At 26.8% G+C, this 20230-nt stretch overlaps 1 protein-coding gene across 1 annotated transcript in view; it reads left to right on the forward strand.

Annotated features, from left to right (window-relative positions):
• Positions 1 to 20230, forward strand: part of LOC136985578 (sodium channel protein para-like) — a 324996-nt gene that overhangs the window by 278029 nt on the left and 26737 nt on the right. Inside the window, 3 exon segments of the mRNA XM_067282895.1 lie at positions 4161 to 4438; positions 8627 to 8800; positions 19259 to 19381. Coding sequence (XP_067138996.1) covers positions 4161 to 4438; positions 8627 to 8800; positions 19259 to 19381 — 575 coding nt within the window.

The following is a 20230-nucleotide window of genomic DNA, read 5'->3' on the forward strand; positions in this document are numbered from 1 at the left end:
TTAACTTTAATATGAGACAAATCATTCATATAAAAATATAACTACAATAATATGTATTTTATTCTTATTATATATAACAGATGTATAATAAATGATGTAAAATATATTATTTGTATATACAAGGGTCATTCAAGGTTAAATAAGACTTTTAGGCCTATAATTTTGAAGAGTAACTGTAGCACAATAAAACCTGGAGAGGGAGCAGCATTATCCATCCCAAGATTTCGGTAGCAAGCATGACATATTTTGCACATGAATAGCAGTTTTAGTAATCATAACAGAAGGTCCACAATGATGGAACAGTGGCTTGTAATCAAATTTCTCATAAAGAAAAATGTTAAACCTGCTGAAATTTTAAGAAAATTGAGAGCACAGTATGGGGAACAAACGCTATTGCGGGCAAGAGTATATGAATGTGTTGACAGTTTGGTGAAGGATGAGATCTGGTGACAAATGAAGCATACGGACAAGTTCATTCGACTGCAGTAATTCCAGTGAATATTGCACGAGTTGAGCAAGTTATCCTGGAGAACTGGCAAGTAACCATGAAACATATTGCAGACGAAGTGTCCATCAGTGTTGGTAGTGTTGAGAAAATCATCCATGAGCACTTACTATTCCACAAGATGTGTGCCAATTTGACAATATCAACTCTGGCCAAAATGGGCTGTGAGGTGTTGCCTCATGCCCTTTTACTGTCCATACTTAGCTCCCAGCGATTATCATTTGTTTGGACCCCTTAAAGAGCACCTGGGAGAAATTAAATTGCAGACAGGTAATGAAATACAGCAAGTTGTCCTGTGCTGGCTATGACATCAGCCCACTTTTTTCTACAAGAAAGGTATCAGGGACCTACCCTGCCACTGGAAACAGTGTGTACATACAGACGGAGAGTATTTTGAAAAAGTGACATAATTTATTCATGTTTGGGACATTCCTTTTGGTCTGTAGAAATAAGTCTTGTTTAACTTTGAATGATCCTTGTATGATTAAATTTACTAAAAACAGGCTTAAAAGTGATATATCATGTAAATCTTTTATATTTGTAATTGTTAATTTGAAATGGCCATGGATATCTTTTTATCCAAGTTTTCAGTTACTTGAGATAGCATTGATCTACATTATCTTGGATAATCAGGAATCTACTGTATATGGAATTCAATTTGTTATAAGTTATTTAAAAGCTATGAAGATTGAATTTCTTAATATTAAATAATGCTTAATTTTGAAAAATATAGAAATTATCCACATTCAACATTCTATTATAATAGATTAAAGTTTTTAAGTACTGTAATTGACTTTTGAACCACTTAAAAGTCATTTAGAGTATTTAAAAAACTTTTAATGTGATTTCAACTTGACTAGAAGTGCTGAGTAACAACAACTATTATACATAACAAACTATAAGTATATAGCATACATAAAATAAATATATTTAATTTAATTAAAATAAATTAATTCAAGATTCAAAATGCAAAGAATTTTTGGAATTCTTAGAATTTTTAAATATTCTAACTATTGAGGACATGTTCTAGATTCTTACATAAAGCTTAATTTTTTTAAATCAGAAAATATCTATAAAGAGTTGTAAAAAGCAATTCAAAACAAAATTTGCTAATGAACTTTACAGAAGATTTTTGATAGAATGTAAAAAAGTTTGTGTAAAAATTGCAATAGACATTGGAGACAACTCTTTTAGGCTGAAAACATTATTGCATCAAAATAATACTTTTGGTTTCCATAAGAAGCAGTTAATTAAGTATTGAAAAAATAATTTTTAGAAAATTTTAATTTTTGGATCAAAAGGGGCCATGACTAGATGGCAGTCTAGTTATGGCTCTTTTTGATCAGGAAAAAGGTTGTGTATGTGGGTGAGTGTTTGGGATGAAGGATGACTTGTTAATCTGTTTTAAGATTCACAAAACTTGGTGAACTTAGAGTAGAACAAATATTGATCATACTGCTTTTTAAGGTTATCAACTTATTTTACAAAATCTTCAGTTAAGGACTGTTTTAAACTTTAAGCTTACTTTAAGCTTTTATAGAATAACACAGCTTTTGAATTAAAAGAACAAACTGGTTGTTCCATTTTATATAAACTATTTTTCAAGTTTAAAACTGTTTAAGCTAAAACGTTTTTAAAATAAAATAAACTTTAAAAATCAGCATGGTTGATATTTGTTTAATCTGTTTTAAAACACCATTCATTTTGAGAGTCATTTTTACAATATTTGGTCCATTTGAATATTATAGTTATTCACAAAAGGTTCAAGGATGTTTTGTGTTGATCCCAGCAGAGAAAGTCCACTCATTTCTCCAAAGAAGAAAGTCTCTAGATATCAGAAGTGATGAATACCAAAGTTCAACAAGGAAATTGATGACATGCTGCAGAAAAGTACATATATATGTCTCTAATGAGTCTCACCATTGTCATCAGCAAGGTAGAAAGAAATCAGCAGCAGATAAAACACACAAGACTATTATAGTTTGGTCTTCCTTATAACCTGATTGGTCCCTCATCTGTTTATGGGTGAAATTAGAGGCCTTCTTGAATTGCAAGTTTGATACCAACAATTAATTTGCTGCCAAAAGTCAGTACAAATCAGAGATGTTTGCTGATCTTAGGACTCTCATTATTTTAGATCAGACAGTGTTTACTTTTCATTGACAGTTATGGATGTTAAGTTTGAAGTTATTCATAAATCAACAGGAACAAACAAACATGTTTCTGTTATCATGATAAATTGTGAACCATTTAATTAAAAATATACATTATTTTACAAAATTATTAAGGGAGGGTGTTAGAGTGAGTGTCTGAATATTTTCACCTTTAGGATCTCACAGCTGTTCATTTTATTTAATTTTTGCTATATCTATGGATTGGATAATTATGCTTCTTTTTCAAACAAGAATGTATGTATTTGAATTTATAAATTTTTAAACTATAAACATTGTTTAATTAAACATTTTTATAATAATAATCTTATTTCTATCTAAATTAGTCTTGTAGGACTGATTATCAGACTCACTATTATAGTAAATAATCTAACCACATATAGGTGTCCCAGGATAGAAGATAAATATTCTGAGAGGTAAAAGGATAGGTTATTTTAAGCAAAAAATTCATATAAACATGTGCTCCATCCCAAATGGTTTGAGATTGTGGCTACCAGTCTACCAAACATGTAAACAATATCATGACCACATTTTCCCTAATTGGTGGTGGTAATGTCTTTAACTGGCTACCAAGATTGCCAGATCCAACCTCATCAGATTTTTGTTTATGGGATTGGATGAAAAGTGAAGTGTATCAAAGAAAGATGTATATACAAGATGAATGGTAGCTTGCTTAATGGGCACTAACCCACATACAGGAATGCAAAAATACATTCAGACAAGCAAAATGTCTTGTTCTCGTGAAAATAAAAAGTCCATTGAAGCTGACAGTGAAATTTTTGAAAATTTACATTATTGGAAATTTGTTACTTGAAAAAAAAATTCAAATGTTTTTAATCTCAGAAACTTCAGGATAGAGCACATGTTTATATGAACTTTTTTGCTTAAAATAACCTACTCTTTCACCTCCTAGAATATTGACCATTTCTCTTGAGACACCCTGTGTGTGCGTGTGTGTGTGTGTATGTAATACAGTAGCCTTGCAATTATCCAGTCCAATCTGCCATGTCAAGATTTTTTACATAAACAAACATGCAAAATAATTATAAAAATATAATTATTTTGCACTTTCTATTAGAGTACAGTATTATTAAATATTAATATTGTATAAAAATGTGATAGTAAACATTTTCATAAAACATAGTTATTTCACAGATAATGTGTCATGATAAATGCAAGCATCTTACTGGATTATTTTTCCTGAAAATTTTGTATTAAAACATTATCATATACTGTAAAAATCACAACTTAAAAATAAACCATGTATGAGATGCACTTGACCTGCTTGACTGTGCAGGGAATGCTTTTTCTTCAATCTCTACATTATCTGGCTTTTTCCTTATCCAGATTGGCCATTTGCCACATTAGACCAGATAATCACAAGTCTACTGTATTATATTAAAACTCATTTATTGCGGTATTTATTTATTCTCATTTTCAAATATAAGAGTGATAGCTTTTTTTTTTCTTTATTTTAAACTTAGATTTATCAAATAACTTTAGTGATGAACAAAATCCTGATGTTGAAGATATTGATACGGATAAAATGGAAACAACAACTGCAGATGTCATTATTTCTGAATACCCACCAGACTGTTGTCCTGATTGTTGTTATGTTCGATATCCAGCATGTTTAGGCAATGATGAAAATAAATATTGGGTAATTTGGAAGGAATCGAGAACGAAATGTTTTCGTTTAGTTGAAAACAAATATTTTGAAACAATTGTAATATCAATGATTCTTGTCAGCAGTTTAGCTTTGGTAAGTTTTCTATATAAATAATTATTTCCATAAAATATTGCAAACAGTAGATCTTTTTCTTCTATAAATATTTTATTATAATCAAATCAAAGAATATTAACCTTCAAGAAAAAATCAAAAAATGAGAAATTTGAAAAAGTTAATTTAATTGTAATTTTTACATTAAAGAAAAATTATTTCTTTTTTTTATGAAATATTTTAAAATTTTTTTAATAGGCTATCAAATTATATTTATTTTTTAATAAAATATTTTTGATCCTCTTATTTTAATTTTATCTGTTTTATTTGTTTAATTATTAATTGAATATAATAAAAAGTGGTTAAAATTAAAATTAATGGATTTCATGAAGAAAATTATTATTTTATTTTCTTTTATCAGAAAATAAAATAAATCTGAAGGCTTTACTGTGTTATTAATAAACATATTACTTGTTTTTTTTTGCAAATTAATGTTTTATAATCAGTCATTTGACATAAGATAATTAAGCAGCTACCACATCTACTTGACTTAAATACCAGTTCCTCGAGAAATTAATTCAAAGAAATTGGAATCCTGCTCTAATTTATTCTTTTGTTCGAATAACCTGAGGCAGTCCTCGGAGAGGACGAAAACGTTTGTTTTGACGATCAAGCAGTACCGAGTATTAAGGTTAAACGAAGTGAGTGTGTATAATTAAGCAGCATTGCTTATTAAAATATAACACTTAATTGACTGGAAACATCTCAGAAGCCTTTTTGCTTTATGGATATCAGTTCTTCTCTTTGCTTCCTTCATATAACTATATTATGCAAAATACTCAAGGATTAAGCTGAGCAATCTTCACATTATCATTAAGATAGATTGACTAATTTTCATTCCATAACTAAAAAAACAAATAAACTAGTATTACCATTATTTGCATCTAATAACAGATCCACTGGAAAAGAAATATCTTGATGCAAAGATTTTTTAATTTCATTTCTTATAGAAAAAACAACAATTCATATATCAAGGAACATCACTGCCTTTCATAGCAATTATGTTGATTTCATGATCAATAGATAATACCTTCATATTCTATACATGATAGAATGGTTCCATAACATTTTGTGTAAATTGAAATTATATAAATTTAAAGTAACTCAAATAAGACGATAGGTTCTGTATTTCCCATATAATTTTTAGTCTTGATTTACAAAATGATTATATGATTTTGATTTGATTTGATTTTGATTATGATTTTGATTATATGATTTTGACTTGATTTGATACATGAGACTTTCATAGAACTAACTTGCCATTTAAATTGAGGATTATGTGTATGTCTAACTTTATGCTGCTGTTTTTTCATCACAATTTTTTTATTATATAAAAATTTGAATAATACTGGAAACTTAAGTTAGTAATGTTGAGTTCAATATCGATGAAACAAAAAATTTAGAATTCAAATATACTCAAAAACTGGATGAATCAACAAACATACAGAACAATAAATCTTAATGTGACATAAGTATAGAGTTTAATTTAATTCAGATAAACGTTTTTGATCTAATGTACAGTACATGTGCTTTACATCTGTATAGATTAACATTCTGTTTTGTAATAAACAAAAGAATGTTATTAAATTTCAAATTTAAGAATAAATTTGAAAATCCAAAGCTCTCTGCATTTGCTAAAACACATAAACCTGGTATTTTGCTGAAGCCTATTGTTGACAAAGCCAGATTCCCCACTCACCAGTTAGAAAATAGGATATACTACCTGCTAGTAGTACATTTGAATAACTACAAATTTATTGTTAAAAACACCTGAGTGCTAGTTGAAGAGCTATAGCAAAATATGTTAACTAATGATGACAGTTAATTTATTTTGCTATGTTAACAGTTTTAAACTTTGTATCTTTATATCTATCCATTACGTTATAACTTTTTTTCTGTTCCTTGAGGAATTGATTGTTACAGACAATTAAAGATCTGCTATATCACTATCAATTTTAGAGCTATTACACATCATCTCTCACAGCTATTTCTCATGCCTCCAATACAATAAAAACATTTACCTATAAAAAGTGGGAGTACCAGTAGACAGCCCTCTATCAGGTGTGCAAAATGGTGTTATACTTTCTGGAGAAGAAAATTTTACTACTGTTCCTTCTAGAGATGATACTATCTCTGGAAGGAACAGTAATAAAATTTTGCTGAAGATACATCAACAGCATCCTTATCATTTAGAGGTCAAAACCAGACATTAACAATTTTTTAGAACACAAACAACAATCATTATAGGCTCTTCCTAAAGTTTGAACAGTTAAAGCAACAAGTGCCCTCACTTTTTAGACTGAACATCTGATTTAAAAATGGCCACATTGAAACAGATATATACTACAAATTGAGATATCAGATATTTATTCCAATGACCTCCAACAGTTCATAAATGTACAAAATAGCAGCATTTAGAGCTCTTACTAAATAGGTGTTTTCTCTCATTGCACAAACATCATAAACACAATGGAGGAATTAAAATGCATTGAAAACATGTCAATTGTGCACAGCTATCCTAAAAAATTATTGAAGATTAGATTGAATGTAATAGATAGAAGAAATAAAGAGAGGTTAATGTGAGAGAGATACTTCTAGTCCCAAAATGGTCAATCGTGTCAGTTTAGTATTCAGTGGTATTGTAAAAATGAAAGTAGTCATATGTCAGGTAATTCTTCTTTCTTGTTAGAGCTTTATACTGTTGGGACTGTTACAACCTGGCTCTGGCAATCTTCCTCTTTCTTCTCCTTGTTGAAAATGACCTCCTTCATACTTCAACACACAAAAAGATAAATGTGTCCCATATTATTCTGTCTGTATATATATATATATATATATAAACAATTAATTATAACTAAGTATAAAACATTCTATAAATTCAGGATAAAATATATATTTAAAAAATGTAAAAAATATACAATATTGAAGACATATCCAAAAAATTTTGCAGTCTTCTTAAACATATTTTCACAATTACTGGAACACCAATTTACCTAATATAGGTTGGGAAGAGCTTATAAAAGAAGGTTGACTTCATCAATGTTGATTGTGCCCCAGTGATTGTGAAAGGATATTTAAGAACACTGTAAAATTTTTTCATATATGTCTCTAATATTGTATATTTTTTACATTCTTTAAATATAATTAGGTATATTTAAATATAATTTATGGTAGCCAATTGTCACAAAACCATACAGAATTGAAGTAGATCTAACATTACATTGAAAATGTTTGAATTAAATTAAACTCTCTACTGGTGTTACATTAAGGTTTACTGTTGTGTAATCTATAATTAATGTTTATACAGTTTTTGATAAATGAATAAATAATTCTTCAGTTCACAGTTAACCACGGTTCTTTATGTTAATGTCATTAACACACAAAGTATCATTCAATTTATTGTGTCATTTTTATCCATTTTCTTGTTACAGAATTTTATGTATCATATGTCAAAACCACATTTGCTTGTCTCATAGCTAGGAGAGTGGAATTGGAAATTTCATAAAGATGAGTTTTTTCATTACTTTCTTTCCTCTGAATATTTGTACCTCTCTTTCCAATAGAGTTATATATTTTTCTATCAACAATGGCAAGATTTTCTCTTTCCTTATTTATTTATTCTTCCATTTTCTATCAACCAAGTGAATAAACTTTTTATAAACAATTTCCTACTGTTTCTGGCTTTGGAGGATATCATTGATCGTTCTTTGGTTGTTCCTTAAAGCAATTTCTTTTATATTTTTCATTTTTCTATATTTTAATTTCACAAGTCTATTTACACTTATATCTTAACAAAAAAAAATTATCTTGTTTAATAAATATATAATTTGCTGGAATAAAAAAATGTCTTGATATTTCCTTTAATAGATATTCATTTAGTATGTTTGATTTAACAGGTTAATTTTTCAAGATTAATTTCAAAAGTTTGAAAAACATTCATGAAAAATGTAATTTATGATTGCATTATCATTCATTTAGCTACAAAATTGTAAAACTTTTTTATGGTAAATTTCATAAAAAGCTTTTATATTTTAACATCATAAAATATATCTATATTGTTAATTTATATTGTTTTAAATAAAAATATTCAGTTTTCAATATAATGTTCTATACTTAACAAGTGTAAATTTTTAATAAGTGATAATTCACAGTGAAATGTTTTATTTTTAGGCTTTAGAAGATGTTAATTTGAAACACAGACCAATCCTAAAAGATATACTGACTTATATGGATAAAGTTTTTACTGTAATATTTTTCTTTGAAATGTTAATTAAGTGGTTAGCGTTTGGCTTCAAACAATATTTTACTAATGCATGGTGTTGGCTGGATTTTGTTATTGTACTGGTAAGAATCAGTTTAATATTTATAATAAATTTATTTTTGATTTATTTCTCAAAAACATATTTTGGGATATCAAATTCTCATTATTCTCATTATTATTTTTACAATTGCTTTTGAATTCACAAAAGTAATAATGAAGTTAAAACATTGAATAAAAATATTTTAATTTCATTTCAAAAAGTTATTCTTTAGTTAAATAGTTTTAAAGTATTTAAATATAATCTATAAAATAAAATTAAACCTTTTATTTTATTGACTATTAAACCATAATTGTAGTTTTAAAACAATCATGGTTTAGTTGTTAGCATGATCAAAAATTTGAATATATTAAAATTCCTCTGTCAGTTTCATTTTAAGTCTTTGCTATGATTAATTTTATTTAAGATTTTTACTTGTATAAAGAATATAAAGTAAACAAAAATGTGTAATTTGTAAAAAAATAAATAAAATTCTAGGCCAATTGTTATTCATTATACATATAGTATGTTAAAATTATCATTTTAGTAATAGCTTGAAATAAACATATAAAATAAATGTTTCTATAGCAATCATATCTGGTTTTATTTTTGCAGAATAAATCAATGTTAGATCTCAAAAATATTCTATTGGTCTAGTATAGAAATTTAAACTTAATAAGTGTTTGTAATAGGATTGTTGAATGGGAATTTAGTAGTCCAATTAATTTAACTACAAGTTAAAATTTTTATATAAATAAAAATATAAAATCTAATCTTTATTAGTAAAAACTGCAGTTAACTTCATTTCATATAGTATTATTCATAGTCCAATGGTATTCCAATGGACTATGAACCAAAATTTTTATTGATTTATCATCAGAATGAAACCAATATTAATCTGTATTGGTATGCTGTTGTTCTCAATTGTTACATACAACACTAATTGTATGAAATAAAATTAAATGTATATTTTACTAATATAGATTGAAAAGTATCATTATCTGTAAGTTAATTATTTTAATAATTTAAAATATAATAGTTAAATTTATAAAAATGTTGAAATGGTTAGCATGACTTGGAATTTCTGTGCATAACCAAAGAATAAAATAACTGGTTATTTTAATAAGTATATAATTTCAGTAATAACAATTACTAAAATGTAGGTTAAAATTTCTATTTGTTCCTTTTCTTTTTCATTTATCCTTTTGTAGATATTTCAAAATGAATTATAAAATGCATGGGCATTCTTGGGTCAAGACCCCCAGAGTTTAATGTTAAAGCTGTTGGACACATCTAATTTTAAATTACATTTTGTGATCTCATTTTGAACTCAGAACTTTGAACTTTAGCAGAAAGTTAGAATGTTAACAGATTATATTTAAATCTTTTGTCAATTGATGCATATGCTTTATCAATGCAAATGATAGCGGAGACAAATATCAAAAGCTGTAATTTTAGAGACACTTCATTTTAGCTACTTTTTCCACTGAACCTAAAGTAAATACAGTGAAAACTGATTAGGCGACCACCTGCATTCGACAGACACCTGTCAAAACGGGCAAAAATTTCTGGCACAGAATACTTTATACATATTTTATAATAAGTCTTCGTATAAGTTACCCATATTAAACGACCACCTGTGTAATGCGACTGTGGGCATCGATTTTTGGTCCGAAACAACATACAACAACTGTAATAAGTGACCACTTCCACGAATATATCTGGTCTAAGCTATTGTTCGAACCCATTTCGGGCACTTCTCCCACCCTTGAAATTAGGTGCAGGTGTTAATGAATTAGTCTAGTAACAAAGGAAATTCATTTCAGATTGTTTGAAATTGCCCGAAAAATGAAAAAAATGCAAAGTGCTGTCATTAGAAGATGGTGTTAAAGTTATCAGAGAAAGTGAAAATGGTTTATCACAATTGCAATTAGCAGTGAAGTTTAACCGTGGAAAAACAAAATTTATTTTACCGTAGACCTACAGTATTTTCCTTCGGAATATAAAAATATTGTACACAATATAATTAATCGGCTGATCTCATCGTTTGATAAAATTTATTTTATTTATTCGTTTTTTTTAAGCTCATATACAATACATGTGCAATAAATAGTTCCTTATCACCCTACCTTATTTCCACGATATTTTTAGAAAAATAATATCCAAGTAATTTTTGCATGCAAAATATTCAAAAAACAATAAATGCATTAATGCAAAATCAGTTTTACAGGCAACCTTCTTTTTTTGATTCCGTGATTGTCCAATTGCAGAATGTAATGAAATTGTATTATGAGAAAACATAATAAAATCGTCTTATTATTAATTAATAATTTTTCTTATTGTACTTAAGAAAATATTAAACATTAAAACAATATAGTATTTTTGAAGTTAAAATAAGATTAAACTAATGAAAACTAACCAAAGTGTTGGAGAGATACAATGCATTTGTATATCGATGACGTAATACATGTAACTGAGGAGCAAACGAAAAGAACCAAGTTGAATTTATTAAATCAAAAAAAGAAAGTGTGCATTATAATTGAGAAAATGCAAGTATTGTATTAATCTTTAAAAATATTGGTATTTCTTTCGAGACTGCATATAACTTAATAGATAAACCCTTACTCGAAAACCTTTAAACGTGCAGCCAAATTTATTAACTTCAAACGTTTTCGGTCTTGTTAAAAGACCTTTCTCAAGACCGAAAACGTTTGAGGTTAATAAATTTGGCTGCACGTTTAAAGGTTTTCGAGTAAGGGTTTTATCTACTTAATATTGGTATTAAATCTGCCTTATAAAATCATGATGACTCCTGTAAATCAAGTTATCCAATAAGAATAAAATACAATACCAATATAGCTCTATCGTTGAAAAAATTTGCTTATTTTTGCTCACTTCGAGTTTTGCTTAGTAGAAATGGCTAAAAAGTGTGCAAAATACATATGGAAATACCGTATTACAGCACCACCTGTCTAAAAGACCACTTTTTGAAGGAACCATGAGTGGTCACCATAGACAGGTTTTACTGTATGCACATATTCTATAAAATGTTATAAATTTATCAATAATTAAATGTAAAGTGGGGATGTTCATTTCTCTCACACTCAACTTTTGAAAATCTGAAGACCCAAAGACTAGGGGCAAGTGGCCCAATTAACTATATACAAACATCCAGTTTGCACCACAAGTCTCATTATTTCAGTTCAAAAATTTTTCCCTAAACTGGGTTAGATATATGACTGGCATAACTATTGTTAACAGGAAATGTATAATGTACAGATACTACTAAAACAAGGTTTATATATTAAATTATTATTTATGTTTTGTGTATCGCTTAATTAGGTGTCCTAATTCTTAATGTGATTAGATGAATAAATGCTTGCTTATTAATTTATTTTAATCCTTAGTACCAAGATTTATATTATGAATACATTTAAATTAAATATGCAATAGAATCCCAGTTATTCAAGGTAATGTTGACTGATAGTGTCTCAGATAACAAGAAATTCAGATAATATGGACAACCACAATTATTTTAAATTAAAAAATTATAAATATAAAATATTTATATGGTATATCAATTTTAAGCTCTTGAGAATAATAAGTGAATTTACTCATATATAAGAACAACAATTTTTACATCATTTATTATACAGCTGATATATGTACAATAGAAAAATAAAAATGTGTATTATTATAGTTACATTTTAATATGTACGATTTATCTCACATTGAGGTTAAATGATAAAAGGTAACAGAAACAAATCACTTTCTAATATGTATTATTGTTTTAATTAAACTTTCTTTTATGAATTTCAGTATAAGAAAAGTAGAGTGAAATAATAGTAATAAGCAAAATATTTATTGTGACATCATTTCAGTGCTGGGCTGCAATTTTTAATCATATTTTTAATTTATTTTATTTAAAATATATGCTCTCCACCTCAAATTAGTAGCCTTGCCCTTGTACATCATACATTTCCTATTAACAATACACTCATGCCATTCATCTATCTAACTCCTTTCAGGGAAATTTTTGAATTGAAATAACATGACTTCCAGTTTGCATCAGAAGTTTGTATATATCAATAGTTCATCAGAGCCTGCTGTCTCTAAGCTATCTATCCATATCTGGTCTCAGCTTTCATTGATCTAATTCTGTTCTTGAGATTAAGAAAGGAGAAACAGACAGACGGAAACAGTGGGGATTTATAAGTCTACAATTTTTTCAACTTGCAGCCCAATAAAATACTGATAAATACAATTCATAATAAATATAATCCATAATTATGATCCATAAATATATTTTTATTTTTCCAAAAATGTTTGAGTTAAATTTAAAACATGATAATCATAATGGTCAATTTCATATTTTTTATTCACACCAATGTCAGAGAATTAGATATACCAGCACAAGGACATGCACACATGGAGGGTTTTTAGAGTTTAACCCCTCCTGTTTGGAAATAATAAAAAAATCAAATAAAATTAATCGGGGGGCCTCCTGCCCCTTTACTTTCCATATCTGGTCTCAGCTTTCATCTATCTAACTCTGTTCTCAAGATTAAGGAAAGACGGCTAAATGACAGTGGTAATTTATAGGTCTACAATTTTTTTTAAATTGCAGCCCAATTAAAATTAAACAGTATATTGTATATAACTTTATTTATTTCATACCAGTTCACATTCTCTTTAGTTTGCAGTGTTTTGTCACTCTATGTACAGTACCTACCTATATTGTAAAAATTAATAAATTATATTATGAAAAAATAGTTTGTTTTTAAGCCATATCCTTTTAAAGATTCTGTATATGGCATCTTTCTAGGGCTATCAATATTCAAATATCAGATTGCATTTTATTTTCTATAATTTATATACATTAACTGCATGTCAAAATTTGGATGAGTTTAAAACATTTTTAGGTATAAATCAGATTTATCGATATATTAGATTTTAAGAAGTGGATTATTCTCTAAAATTCATTTTGTTTTTATATTTGTTAATATGTTATTTTATTTTATTTAAGAAGTTTATGAAATATGCTAATATCAATACATTTCTTCCATAAGTTGAATAAACTTTTTTAAAATTTTGTATCAGTTTATAGCAGTGGTTCCCAACCTTTTCAATGATGCGGAACACTTTTGTGAGCAATTTTCTTTAGCGGAACACTTACTTAAGTTAATATGAAATACATAAGCTTGTCATCAGTTATTTTATTAGAATTGATCAGTTATAATTCAAAATCTCTACTCATATTTTAACGCCAATTCTAAGACAGGAAAAAATATACCTAAATAACTTTAATGGGAAACTTGTGCCTGATGTTTTTTACATATTTCATTCAGTTTTTATCATTGCCTTTATCTTATTCGAAACAGTAGTACACTCCATAAGTACGAGTCGTACATATATATTTAAGTTTATGAAAATTTTATGATTTTAATTTTTTGATATTCGGTGGCTCGAATATGATTGTACACTTTCCGATTTGCGACTAAATCTGTGGAACACTTGGGAGATGCTTACGGAACACCAGTGTTCCGCGGAACATCGGTTGGGAACCACTGGTTTATAGTATAGTATGTTCTTATGTGATATACATTAATTATTTTTAGTTTCTTTCTTTTAAACATAATTTAAGTAATCAAAATTTACCATATAACTATTCATTTTATTTTTAATTATATTAATTTACTGTAAAAAAACTTCTGATATTGCATTTCATAAATTAATGTAAAAGTTATTTATTCTATTTCATTTATTTATTTATGCAATTCTATTTCATTCTTTCATTCAGAGTTATTACTATAATAATGAAAATATTTGAATACATTATTATATAGATATTTAGATTATAGATTACATTATATTATATTATATTATACTGTAGATATTTATTTTTTCAAATTTTTCTTCATTCTTTTAAATACATCTAATATTTATCATAGAAACATTCAATTAACTTCATTTCGTTTGGTCATTGTACTCTGTAAGAAATTGGTTGTATGCTACTATCATAATATAGATTGTGATTGGTGTTATTAGAATGATAATTTTTTTAAGAAATGACTTAAGCACTTAGGCACACAGTTGACAATACAAAAGTTTACTTAAAGAATTATTTACTTGATGAGTGTGAAAAAGCATGTTTTTATAGATTTATTAGAATAAACAAAACAATGGAAAAGCAATAGAAAATTTTATTTGTCATGAAAATGAAAACCAAATGCTAACAGAATTTTTTTTTTAGATTATTATTCTGAAAAAAAAATTCAACAGTATTTTGTGTATGTATTTAATTTATGAATTTTCAGCTTTGGTTTGTATATTTGTCCATATAAGTTAATCGAAATTCTGATTGGTTAAGATTGGCTGCATTTGTCAGAATTTGCACTTCTATATGTATATAATAATTTTAACTTGGAATTAACAGGACTACTAAGTTTTCATTCATTGGTTTTATTGGAAATTTCCATGTGAATTAGTGGAAAAATTCTTTTAATTTTCATTTATATTAAATAAATATTTTTTATTATACATTACATCAAATCTGCTTGATGAATTTCAATGGAATTAAGTATCAAATATTTATAAAAAAATGTCAGTATATTGAAAACAGGTAAATGATGAAATTATTATAATGAAAATATAAATATATGGTAATAAAAGTTAATAATAAATCAGAATCCTGTTTTCAGAATGCTTTTATATTTATCTACTTGACAGAAATAAACTTTGTTGTTTTCTATGATTATGGTAATTTGGTAAGAAAAATTACTTATACGAAGATTAAATTAAATCCATACGAAAACTGTAATTTAAAATATTTATATCATTATAACAGAAATAATTTATGAAATTTTTACAGAAAATATGGTAATGGAGAGGCATTAGCACTCAATAAAAGAAATTGTCTAGAAGAGTTATCAATTATTAAATATTTTATTAACAGATTTTATTTTAGTGATAATAATTTTTCAAAGATATAGAGGGAATTCTGAATCAAATCACAAAATAAATAACAATCATATAATGAAATCTTTACCAACCAGTTAAAAATTTATTAGCTGCAAGTATTTTTGGTTTTTTAAAAAGGCTGAAAGTGTTTGAAGTTTGATTATCTCAATGTCAATCAAAACATTTTTACTTTACAAGCAAAGTTTTGATTTTTTCATTTGCAATTCAATTCACATTTATGTTTGTGTTTTTCACACTTTATAGCATTAATGCAATGTCCTTTTTAAATATATTATCATATTTATTAAATATTCAAGAAAACTTAGTTTTTTTATTTACAACATATACAGGATTGTTATAATTAATTTAAACATATATTTAGAGCCCTGTTTAAAATGAACTATTGGATCAAAAACAACCATATGTAGTGTGCATACCTTACTAGGATCATGGAATTTTGATTTTGCACATATAAAGTTTAGTATATATAAACAAACATCTTTTTCCTTCCAGCAACACTTTTTTACTGCAATTAATGATTTTGATCTCATTTATATGCCTTTTCAGGTTCACAAACTAAAATAGAATATTTCTATAACACATTTGAATATAAGTACAGGTAGGCCTCCTACAACGCGGTAGATACGTTCCTTGAAAATACCGCATTGTGGGAAATCGCGTTAAAGGAGACACCAACTTAATACAAAAACTGGGATTCAGTTCTAAAAAGAGAAAAACTGCCTTTTATGGTGTAACATTTTCATCATTTTTTAAATTTATGTACATAAAAAGCTTAAATAAAATTCATATAAAAACTAAAACAGATTATGATTTCAAGTCAAAATCAAAAAGAAACATAATGTTATGCTCAAATTCAGTCCTCATCGTCACTTATTATAGTTGTTCAAGAATGTTTGACTGGCCTTATTTCAAGATCTGAGCTTGTTCCATCAAGTTCCACTGCACTTATGTGATCCGTTGTGATTTTTCTATTATGTGAAAGATAATTTGTTTCTAAATACCCAAAGCTGTGTTGTAAGAAAATTTCCACATTTTTCCAACCGCATTGGAGCGAAAACGTGTTGTAAAGGTACCACGTTGTAGGAGGCCTACCTGCATTGGGTGTTTATAAAATAAGTATTGGATCTGTCTCCATTTGCATCTGTCAGTACATTAAAGGAATAACCCAAATGAGACCAAAGTACACTTATGTTTAAGGGGGAAGAATCTCTAATCTTAAAGGAAAAATCATATTTATTAATGTATGATGTACAGGGGCAAAACACTACTAGTAATTTGAGGTGGAGATTATATATTTTAAATTAAATAAATTAAAAATATGATTAAAATTGCAGCCTTGGTATTGTGACAATGTCACAATAAATAATTGCTCATTCTTGTTCCATTCTTCTCCCTTCTTAAATAGTAAGTGTACCAATTTTGGCTTCATTTGGGTTATTCCTTTGAGCTACCGACAGTTCCAAATAGAGATACTTATTTTATAACCACCTGGTACATTCTAAAACAAATCTACAAAGTTTTAAAATTTCAAATTACATTTAATCTCTATTTCATGAAAGGAAGTGAATAAAATAAAATTACAAATAGAAGAAAAATATACAAATAACAAAAAATATAAATAAATAAAAAACTTCACATCTACTACTTCTATTTGTAATTTTATTTTATTCACTTTTTTCATGGAATATAAATTTAAATGAAATTCAAAAGTTTTTAAAATTTGTACATTCATTCTATAATACATACCTTTGAATGTTTGTTAAAAGAATATTTCATTTTGGTTTGTGAACCTGAAAAAAGTGTAAGAATTGAGGTTAAAAACATTAGTTGCAGTAAAAGTGTTTCTACAACAGAAAAGGTGTATGTTTATTTATATATATATAGAAATAATAGTTTATAATAGTATAATAGTTTCAAAATTTCTTGATAGAGAGAATTTAAATTAATGTGCTTGAGTTAGGATAGGATAGATGACACACCAACAAATTATATAACTGATCTGTTATAACATAATTTGTTTGATGTCATAATATTAATATTCAGCTAAATTAAGAATTAAAATTCAGATACAAAATTATTAGATGCATATTATTCATTATAGAAAAGTTAATATCTTTTATTAAACTTTGAGATAGCTTTTTATAGAAACAGCTTAGCAAAAGCTGTATGGTTTTGTTTTTTTTTTTTTTTTTTTGCTAAGCTGTTTATATAAACTGTAATGTTACAGTTACTATCTGGTATATTCTCAATGGAAAAAATTTTTTGTTGAAATTTAATAAGCAGGTTTAATATAATAAATGAATAATTATTTTGTTTTATTTTTTATTTTTTGAACTATCTGATATATGATTAGCAAATATAAATTTAGAATATGATTTTCATAAGTATTTATTAAGTAAATAACAAAACTAATAAATTTACTTATTAGTTTTGTTTGATATTCTGTTCATATCATTATTCAGATAATGGGATTATAGCTAAGTATGTTAGATTAAATATATAACTTATTTTGTATTCTGGTGGAAATAATTTTCTTATATATATATAAGAAAATTATTTTAAAGTATATATATATATATATTCAAAGTTTTAAAATATATATATATTCAAATAAAATTCCATTTTATATAATCCTGATTTTTACCTGTCTACCTTGTAGTATAATTCCTCATAATATTAGTTTTAAACTAATTACCCACATTTTTTTCTTTCCTTCATGCAATCTTCTTGTGTTTGGGCTTTGCCCCTCCCATCAACCTCATCATTTTCACCCTGATGACCTGATACTACCTTAGGTTTCCCTGTTTAACCTGGCTGTTGGTTTTATGGGATTTGGCAACATACCTGCCTTTAAAACTATGCGAACCCTGAGAGCCTTACGTCCCCTCCGTGCATTATCTCGACTGGAGGGAATGAGAGTAAGTAAAGGGTATTAGTGATGAATTTATTTTAGAGGTATGTGTAATCTGGGAATACAGAACTGCCAAAAGCATTTCTGTTTTGCTTTGTGCTTATATGTTGCTTGTTGTTCAGCAATTGTGCTTGCAGTGTAAGCTTCCCAAATACACATTAACTTCTATAATATCACTAATATCAAAGGTGGTTTTGTATGGTGTTGACATGTTTGTTTATGTGTGTGTGTGTGACATGTTCATGTTTGTATAGTACAGACAGAAATACATCATCAAATGCAAAAAAGAAAAGCAGTTAAGGAAACTGAAGAAAATAGAAAATGTATTTTGCCAAAATTGGATAATCAGATTAACCTATATTTTATTATATTTGGTATAAATTTTTATATAAAATTTTATCATTACTTATTAATCTGATTTGAAAATCATTTTTGGTAATTTACAATGATGTTTAAGAATTCATTTGTTTAATCAAAAATGGGGGAATCATATCAGCAACCTTCCCTCATCTAACCTAACCTGACCTGCTCCATTATGATGCCTACCTCTCCATCCCTATGGCCCATATGTAAGTAAACAATAAAATTCAACATAACTTCTTACTCTGCTAGGTATCAGTGGTCAATCTCACAGCTACATTAGTAGGGGGTGGAAACATTCAAGCCTTCAAGACAATGCGTACTCTTCGTGCTCTTCGTCCTTTAAGAGCTCTATCACGCTTCCAAGGAATGAGGGTGAGTTGCTAATTACGAAATATTAGTCAACTATCAGGTTTGTGACTCCTTTAATCATTTATAAATACTACAAATATCAATTCTACATTTAGAAAAAATTATCTGAAGAAATTTTTCTTAAATAAAAGCATGGAAGTATGCCTTATAAAATCAAAAATTCTTTGAAATATACATAAATGTCATTACTTGATATTTATATGTATTCAACAATCAATGATTAAGTAGGATTTTTCATTAACTAGTAAAATTCAGAATTTAATATTCCTGTAAATTTGTTATAAAATATCAAAAGATGATCTTAAAATTTAAATCCACGTGAATAAAATTTTAAAATACTAATATAAAAATTGTATTTTATATTATCAGAATATTAAATTTTAATGATTCTATGTATTACTTTGAAAATTTCTATGAAAAAAAATTCTCATTAATAATAAAAAGAAAAACAGTTTTATATTCTCTATATAATAATATAAAAATATTGAAATATTTTGGAAAAAGTGTCTAAATTATATATGAATATAGTAAATATTTATAATTCTTTATTTTTGCATTAAATAATCTGCATCATGTTAGCTTAGCATTTATATTTTAGTATTTTGCATGAAGTAAGATCTAAGTATGTTTGATACATAATTAATTCATATTAATATCAAATAAACAATTTTATGTTTTCTACATACAGAAATACAGTCAAAAAATACTGAAATTAATCTGCACATGTTATTAAAATTGATCTGTCATTTAATTTATAAATATGAATAATTCATTTGTCTTTTATAACTTACAATTTAACTCTCATTGAAAAAAACATAATAAAAATACCAAAACTATGATATTTTCATTTGA

This window comes from Centruroides vittatus, unplaced genomic scaffold (assembly GCF_030686945.1).
Source record: "Centruroides vittatus isolate TY-2023 unplaced genomic scaffold, ASM3068694v2 contig_971, whole genome shotgun sequence".
Lineage (NCBI taxonomy): Eukaryota > Metazoa > Arthropoda > Arachnida > Scorpiones > Buthidae > Centruroides > Centruroides vittatus.